Below are 9,406 nucleotides of genomic sequence, written 5' to 3'. Positions count from 1 at the left end.
CGTTGAGCGTAGATATAAGAGTTTTCTTTAGCTCTTTCTCTTCCTACTTCTATAGCTTAAGAGTCGTCTTAATAATAGGCGTAGCTAGAGGTGAGTAGTACTTCTATAGATTAATCTTATATTTATAAGTCTTAAGAAAGAGGTCTCCTATATTAAGACCTTTCTAAAAAGTATCCTAAACAAACTTAAGGAAGTCTATCCATTTTATAATATAGATAGAGTCCTTATTGTCCTTCTTCTAAGTACGCTAGCGGTCCTTAAAAGCTACCTAAATCCGTTAATCGAATATATACTATATAGTTAGAATGATTATATACTATAGCTCTTTATAAACTTTAGTAAGGGCGACAACGTATATATAGTCGATCAACTTAAAGTAGTTGTAGATAACCTTATTGACTAGCTAGTATCTCCTTTTGATTAGATTATAAAGGTAATCTCTATTACTATACTATTTAGGATTATCGCCTTTCTAACGCTTTAGGAACTTAGTTTTAAAAGCTACCTAGGTCTTTTAGTCCTTTTTCTCCTAATAATAGATAATAGACTAGATTATAGTATTATACTAAAGCTTAAATAGGTATATATAGGTCTTATTATTAGTGACCTAATAAGCCTTATATATCTCCTTAAAGGTCTTAATCTATTATATAGCATTCTAACTAGAGAAGTAGCCCTATAGGCTAGCCTTCGCTAAGGTTAGAAAGGTTATACTAAGCATAGTAGCAAGAACGTACTTAGTTATCTTCTTTAAAGCTTTAGATTCAAAGAGACTAGAAGGTATTACTATAGATACCTCTATATAGATAGGCAGAGTAAAGGTATTTAGTAAAGACGAAAGGGGTATCTACGCTACTTTAGCTAAGTCTTCTTCGTTTAGTATACCTTAGAAAGGCTATAAGACAAATACGTCCTTAGACTCTCCTTTAGAGGTTGGTGTTAAGATTAATAATATTATAGAGGTCAATGGGATTTCTAAAGCTTCTATAGATAGTATATATATATATTGCTAAAGTCTAATTATTAAACGCTTAACTATCGTCTTTAAAAAAGGCAACGACTATATTAATAGACTATAAAAAGACTAATATATATACTTTTATAGGAATATCGACTCCTTTAACGTCTATCTAAAGGAAGAAAACCTCTTAAAAAGCTAGGTTCCCTTAGAATATATAGTCTAAATGCCCTAAAAAATAACTATAGGTTCCTTATAAATTACTTAAATACCCTTAGCAACTAATATACTAAACCTAACTAACGTAATAGCAATAAGAGTATAACTCTTAAAAAGAAAAGTAAAAGTCTATACTAAGACCTTATATCTAATATAAAATAGTGCTAGATATACTATTAAAAGGAGCTAAATATTATAAAATATAGCCTTGAGCTTAGAAGCTTATAAGTAGCTACTACACTTAACTACTTTTATAACTAGTTTAGCTAGACTAGAGAAGAAAATAATAATCAATGAAAATTCTACCTTTATCTCTACTTAGAAAGATAGAACTATCGTCTTTCGATTAGATTAGCATTTTACGACCACTACATTGATAATAACGAAGCTTTAATAGGTCTTTAAAGTGTTAGAGATAACGAAATATCTTTTTAATACTCTATACTATCTAGGCAAAGGAAGGTCTTCTAGGACAAGGTCTCAATAGACCCCTAGAACATATACGCCTCAATAGGTTTCTATACCTCTTAGAGATACTAGTATCAGTATATCGGAGCCTCAATAGGTCGACTATACTATTGTTATATAGCTATTAATATAGCATTATATAGTTCTACGATTTTAGAAGACTTTATAGTCTATACTATCCCGTTTAGATATAAAGCTAAGCTCCTCCCTAATTAAGCCTCTATTTAAAATAGTATAAAACCTCTATACTAACCTACCCTACTATACCTAGGACTAAGTATACGAGATAGCTCCTAAAGGAATATAGTGTCCCTCTAAACGAATAAAGATAGTATATATCGAGTAGTAGGAAGGATGTCTTCTAAAAGGAAAATATATAGCTCAAGTACGTCTAGTAGGATATAATAAAAAGATAAGAGACAACAAGAATATAGTTAGAGCTCAATAGCTCGAATACCTATCGTCTAGATAGAGGTAGAACAACGAAAGGAAAGGCTTAATAGCCTTCCTTAAAAAAGGAGGACCACCAATGTAGTGTCAACGAACGTATATTGACAACTGCTTAATACCTTCCTTGATGATGAAGAAGATAGGCTTAGCCCACTTAAATATATATAATTAGAGGGCTAGACCCCCTAGCAACGAATACGATATATCGAAACGAATAGAAAAACTAGGTCCCTATATCTAGGTAGTCTATCACTCTAATTCAATATATGACCTATTCTTATATAGTAAGATGGTAGTAGCTCTGAGGTAGGTTATATTACCTACTATATAGACTTAACTAATATAGTATAGACATAGTGATAGCTTGTAGCTGGCCTATAGCGTAAGCGCGCTGTTATCTACCTTTAAGCGCGTTGTACCCTAGAATATACGCGAAGACCCCTTGCCGGTACTGCTATAGTACTTCGAGTTGTGGTGGGGGGGTGGCGTTGATAGGGGCTGGAAATTAGTCTTGGCGGGACCTCTTTAACGACGACCTCTGGGCGGGGTGAGCGGAACAAAGCCCTAAAAATACCGACTTCTTTAAAATGACAAACCTGATTCTTTAGAATGACAAGCCCAAGTGGCGGCCTGTGCGCCAACCACCAAAATCTTCTAGCGCAAGTCACCCACACGCCCGAGCAATGCGTTGCCACAAGAATCGCTGCAAGTCGACGATGTTGCTAGCGTTCTTGAAGAGGCTGGAAGATGCAGATTTGGCAGAAAACGCAGAACTAGCTGAAAAGCTTAAAATTGCAGTAGAATTAGCCCTTGCATAGCACGGTAAATGAAACAAAGTGCTGAATACTGCCTTTCCTGACCGCTTGCCCTATCAAGTGCAAAGCTGTAAGTCACGTGGAGCTATCTTATCGATAAGAGGCTGCATTGAGCTCTGCGACGTATTAGCTAAGCGTGTATGGTGATACGCGCTGGAAGATTTTGGTGGTGGACGTACGGGCCGCCCCTCGGGTTTGTCATTCTAAACAATCAGGTTTGTCATTTTAAAGAAGTCGCAAAAATACAGATTCTTCTGCATGATGGAGGTCTAGCCAGCCGGTGCGGCTCCAGTCTGCTGGGGGTTTGGGACGCCTCCCCCGCGCCCAGGAGACAATCTTGAGTTGTCACGCAGTTTTGACCTTCCAATACAGCCAATGCAAACAGTCAGGCTCAGAAGTGCACCCAACAGACAGCTGGATCAGGACGTCCTTCCTCTCTCCAGGCCTTCTTCTCGTGCTGTTGGAACCACTGCGCAGGCTCAACTGGATTGAAGCTAACTTATCGCGATGCGGGAATGCCACTGAAGATGCGTTCAATCGTGGTGTTGAAGATATTGTAGGGATTGTGGAAGACTGCAGAGGAGAGGGCGCAGGTTGGGCCGCAGTTGGGCGCCCGGCCTGGTGGTGCCTAATCTCGGTATGCCGGCCCGGGGCGCTGGGCCGGGGCCGCAGATGGCCCGGGTATGACACCTTGCTTTTTCCAATCCTTCTTCTCGTACAGAGTGTAGTGTACATTCTCACTAGTTCAGCACAGGGTGTCAAAGATTCGGTCCATCTTTGAGATGGAACTCACATTCTCCCGGAAGTTGCCTCAGGGCGACGGCGAGGGCATCACTGAAAGCTGGGTATGTTCTTCGTCCACGTGTCGACATAAACCGAGTTGGGCATCGACCGCAGACACGAGAAGGCGAGCGCGATGATGCTGAGCCTCGCCATGCAGTAGACGAGGCCCGTGACATAGATGATGCCCATGTTCACCCATGGCGGGATCAAGGGCCGGCGTGGGTAAACACCTGTGACGGCGTCGTCCCGGATTTTCTTGGGCGCAGCACCCAGCAGGATCTCAGCGAGGTAAGTCAGTTGTGAGTCGAACTGCTTGGGCAGATGCAGCGCCCTCAGGGGCCCCGTCCCGCAAACACGGCTGTCCCATGCCACGTAGGCCAGTCCGGTGCACAAGATCATACCGGTTTCAAGCGGTTCGAAGACATCCTTGTAGGGAACCTGCATTGATGGCCCTTGCTCCATCTCCCATCCGACTGGGAGGCGCCGGAGAGCCTGGAGAGCCTGCTCAGCCAGTTCTGCACGGTACTGTGCTAGATCCGCCGCTTGCTTCCAGAAGGGTACTCTGAGGTCGTCATCCTGGGAGGGGTTCCTCAATGCGAACACTAAGGCCTCCAGGGCTCTTCGAAGCCCTTCTATGAAGTTCTGAGGATCGCCCCAGCGCCGGTGCAGCTGGACGAGCGGCAGTGCCAGCAGTGCCAGTGGCGGCACCACCATCGCCACGATCGTGGACACCCTCCACAGAATTTGCTCCACGCGGCTGGGGAACGAGAAATTCCATGCCGCCAGATGGATTGCTCCAAAGCTCACGGTCAAGAACGTAAGCACAAACAGGGCCGAATGCGTCTGGTTGGCCATCCGCGGCAGGTTGTCGTTCGGCACCCGATCCCAGTCCCCAGCCACGCTGTCGAGACCTAGGACCCTGATCCCTGTGACGTTAAACTTCACCCTGTATCTGTTGGTCACGACCTCCCAGAACCGGTCGAAAGGCCGCGGCTCACTCGTGGCTCTGAGCTGCTCTAGCTCCGTCGCCCTGCATCTCAGCTCGACGCCGACCGGGATCTCCACGCCCTGGGGCTTGTACCAGTACGCTGCGTACGCCAGGACGCCGCACACGGCGAACGCCAGCGTCACGATCTCGAGCTGGGAGATGGCGAGGTGGCGGACGCTCCGGACGACGACCGACACGGCGAGATTCGCTATCTGCACCACGGCCACCGCTTTGGATAGGTAGTCGGTTTTGCTCTTGTCCGCCACCTCGGCCTCGGAAATGTTGAGCGCCGTGTTCTCGCTCCACAACTTGGCCAGCTGGCTCGCGGTCTTCGGCTTATAGTCTTCCCAGGAGAAAGGAGCAGGGGACAAGGAGTACTGGGCTGTGCACGGGTTTTTCTGCGGGCTGAGCTTGACGCTGAAGCCCCCCATGTTGGCCAGGTAACTGTTCAACCATGCGAGTTAGTCCTTCCCTATTATCGGGACATCGGGAGCAACTCGGTAGCAAAGGAACTGTTTCGGCGAGAATGGGCCAGGGTTTGACGGACCAGTGCGTCAGAGTCCACGGGGTCGGGCCAGCCGCGGCTGCTTCACTCTCCTCAGTTGCCGCATTCCGTCGGCGGCAGGACATCACCCCCGCGAGGGACGAAAAGAGGTTCGCCGGCTTTTCCTGAGCAAGTCTGAGCCACCAGGGAGGCGATATCGCGGCTCCCCGTTCCTTGAGCTTGGCAAGGTCGTCGATGGCCATGGCGAGCTCGAAAATGGCATGGGCGAGGATGAACTCGGGAAAGAGAACTGTGATGATCATCCACTTGCATTTCCGGACGAGACGGGTCCACGCGCCATCCTTAGGCCCGGGCAAGTTCAAGTGCTGGACGCTCCACGTGCAGGCGAAAATGGTGACCAGGCAGCTGGTAAGGAGCGTGAGCGTGCCTCGGCGATCGGGGCTGGCCTGCCAGCCGACGCTGGGATCGTCATCCGACATGGTTGACAGGAACCGAGGGTTGGGGAGAAATATACAACTTAGCGGGGGCACGCTGTATCGATTAAGGTATTGAAATTTGATACGATATACAAATTTGAGTGAAAAGGAGTGGAAAGAAGGAGTGGAAAGCAGAGCAGAGGAAATCGAAGCCATCCCGGTGTCACCCTTGGCATCCATCCTTGCTTTCTTGGCTACCTAGGCACCAACCAAAAGGCGCCTTGGGGATGCATCAAACTGCAATGGCTTAGCATTTGGGCTGCAGTTAAACCTGACCTTCATTTGAGGCTGATTGGAGCATAGGAGTTCCAGTTCTTGGCTCAATGAGATGCCCTTTTGCAGAGAATCTGCGGAGCTTGCCGCTATAGGACTCCCGGTCGAGGGAAGAACAGAACTCGGAATAACTTGAGAGTGGGCGCGGGTGATAGGCTGGCCAGATGGAGAGGGTGTCTGCATACCACAGGAATCACTTTTGTCTAATGCCTGTCGATTAATGCCACCACAGTCACCTTCGAGGCAACAGGGCGATAAAGAGGGCGTTGCTCCTTCCAGACCCAACCACAAATACTAAAATTCCAGGCTGTAACCCCAAACTCAGAAGTCTATTATCACCATAACCGAGAACGAGACTACCGGCCGCAAACTCTCTCCCCAAGCAACCCTCACGGAGTTTCCATCACCCCATCTCCCATCTTTCCAGCATCGGACAACATTCCAATCGCTCACCGTCCACACCAAACTCAAACCAGTCCTTTCTCTCCTCACTCGAGAGAGAGAAAAAAAATGCAGGTTACGCCAGCATTGTGCCTTGTCACTAGCGGTGTAGCTCCGTTGTTAAAGCGAAGCTTCAATGACGATGCCTTTCGAATATATACTATATACACAGAGGAAGCGAGGAAGGAGGCTTTGGTTCATTTACTAGGTAAATCCTCCAGAGTTTTCGTTATAGCGATTAGATACCATAGCTATACCGTATCTTAGCGGTAGAGATGTCCCCGATCTTTTCTCTATCTTTCCCCCTTTTAGCTATATCTCCTTACAATGTCAATCCTAAATCGATATAGAATAGTGATATCTAGGTACTCACTTCGTTGTCGGCTTATAGGAGATATAGGATCATTAACGGCCACTTGACGTCTCTTGAAGATACGGTATAATAGGCGCTATCGAGTATAGTATTAACATTATAGTAGTATAGCGGTATAGCTAACGGGCTCTATCGATAGGAGTAGGCTAACAAAGCCGCTATAGTTGACGAAGCTATATATATATTTGATGAAGCTAGGTATAGAAGCCGAGTATAGTTGACGATACTATATATACGTTTAACGAAAGTAGATATAGTTAGCGAAGGCGGGTATAGTTAACGAAGATAGGTATAGTCGGCAAAGGCGGGTATAGTCGGCGAACCCTAGTATACTATAGTTAACGATACTATAGATACACTTAAGCTAGGTACAGTTGACGAAGCTAAGTACAGTTAGCGAAGCTAGACGTAGCTAACGAAGCTATATATACGCTTAACGAAGCTAGGTACAGTAGTTTAAGCTATATATAGTTGACGAACTCGCTAGCTATAGTAGTTGACGGATTTATAAGCAGTAGACGAACTTACTAGTGGCTATAGTTGGTAATCTTACTATAGTCGATGGTCTAGCTACAGTAGTAATAGCGGTAGTACTATAAATACACTTATCGAGATAGTAGAATATAAGCTTCTAAGCTAAATTAGCGATTGTCCAACAGGACTTATAGATATATAGCTATAGATATATAGATAGCTTAGCAGTAAAGTGGCTAACTTATAGAAAATAGATAGAAGTAGATAGTTGTAGATAGATATTGTAATACTACTAATCTACCTTAGTAGGTCGTCGGTTCGATTCGAAAGGCTTAAGGATCTTACATTCAATTTAAGAAGGTTGTCGATTCAATTCGAAAAGCTTAAGGATCTAGCGTTCAATTTAAGATACTAACTATATATATATATATATATATATATATATATATAAGGTTAGGGTAGAGGAATAAAGATATAGGCAAGCTACTTCGGTAAGACGACTGACAACCACCTGCCCTATAGACGTTCCCCTTTAGGCTAGAGTATAAGGGGCTAGATGGTAGTCGCAGTAGCGGCGGCGCCAAACCTTTTGCTCTCCTAGATATAGAAAATAGGTAAAAGTTAAAGACCGTTGGCTAGGCAACGGACAATCTTAGAATAATTGCTATAGTATTAAGCTCCTTTTTGTCGACTAGGCAGGGGATTGTCATATATACCTAGGCTAAGGGCTGTTATATACGTATAGCCTACTACGTTGCTTACTGCCTAGCAAATTATATATAAAATCTCCTACTTGCCCATTAAACTATAAAAAAAAATTCAAATCCTATATCTACTTCGAATATAACGTTGTACCTACTTTGAATATAACGCTATACCCACTTCGAATACAACGCTATAGCTATATATATATTAATTGACAATATCTACGTAGACAGTTCAATTATATAGTCATCTTAAAATATCTGTTAGTTCAATTGTATATACAACGTAGGCAAGCAAGCCCTCGCACTTCGTCCTATTCTATTAGTATCGCTAACCGCTCTATAGAGCCTCGGTCAATATAGAGATTATTATACCTAGCAGTATACCTTCGCCTCCACCTCCTCTAGGCGACAACGCTTAGCAACCGCCCTCGGATATACTTAACCTCCTTAGAGAGACTTATAAATATAATAAGTACAAGAGAGAGCTTCCTATTATATAGTTCGCTAGTAAGTATAGCCTAACTATCAATTATATAAATTGCTAAGGTACTACTCTTATATAGGTCAGTCGTCGTTGCTATATTACAATACTTAATCTAACTATATTTTAGAGAGCCTACTCTAGCTATATAGTTAACTTTATCGCGAAGGTCTTTAGCACTATCTCTAACACCATCTCTAGCAAACGTACTATTAGCAATACCAACCTCTCTTTACTAAAGAAGCTATATATTAGCGGCTATCAACCCCGTTTTCTTGTCTATAAGATATTTGCCTACCTAGGTTCTATATACCTAGGATCTATATACTTAGAGCCTATATAGCCAAAGTCTCTAGCAGTGCCTCCGCCTAGCCTAGCTATCTAATCCAATAGCATCGAGTCCATTATTGTAGTAGGCTCTCCTTACTCTAATGGCCTCTAGCTGCTACCTCCTATCGTTGGCTAGTATCCGCCGGAGATCGTTCTAAGTCGCTATCAATATACAATGGTCGGCCTATAGGTTGGTATAGCGATCGGTTAGTAGCTAGGTTAGGAACACTAGCCTATTAAGCGTCACGTATAGCTATATATAGTAACTAGGGGTTTTATATTTAATCGCCGCCTATATACTCTAGTCGTCTAGTAGCTATTTCTACAATAGCTATAGCTATAGCTATAAACGCCCCGTTGTATTTAGAACTTTCTCTTATAGGCTATATCTGTTATATAGTATATACTTCGCTTCCTTCGCTAAGGTTAGACTTCCTAAGATTCGCCTACTACGGCCACGGCCTACTATTAGCTTATAATCATTAAGCGTAATCATCGCGCCTACTATCGATATAGCAAAGCTCCCTTGCCTATATCGCCGCTTATAGAGCTAGTTCACTATACCTATAGCGAAGATCCTACTTCGCTTATACTTAGTATTCCTATTCTAATAGCTAGTACCCTTGTTCCAATAGCTAGTACTCCTATTCTAATAGCCGGCACTC

At 43.9% G+C, this 9,406-nt stretch overlaps 1 protein-coding gene across 1 annotated transcript; it reads right to left on the bottom strand.

Annotated features, from left to right (window-relative positions):
* Nucleotides 1-3,454: 3,454 nt before the first annotated feature.
* On the bottom strand, nucleotides 3,455-5,665 carry THITE_2149277 (uncharacterized protein; the record flags this gene model as incomplete). Its single annotated transcript, XM_003650240.1, has 2 exons — nucleotides 3,455-5,125; nucleotides 5,229-5,665. The coding sequence occupies 2 exons, from the start codon at nucleotides 5,663-5,665 to the stop codon at nucleotides 3,742-3,744; spliced, it is 1,821 nt and encodes a 606-aa protein (XP_003650288.1). The 3' UTR covers nucleotides 3,455-3,741.
* Nucleotides 5,666-9,406: the final 3,741 nt, after the last annotated feature.

Source organism: Thermothielavioides terrestris, chromosome 1 (assembly GCF_000226115.1).
Source record: "Thermothielavioides terrestris NRRL 8126 chromosome 1, complete sequence".
In the NCBI taxonomy this organism is placed as follows: Eukaryota; Fungi; Ascomycota; class Sordariomycetes; order Sordariales; family Chaetomiaceae; genus Thermothielavioides; species Thermothielavioides terrestris.
Note: the sequence above shows the minus strand (reverse complement) of the source record. Positions and strands in the feature narration are given on the sequence as shown.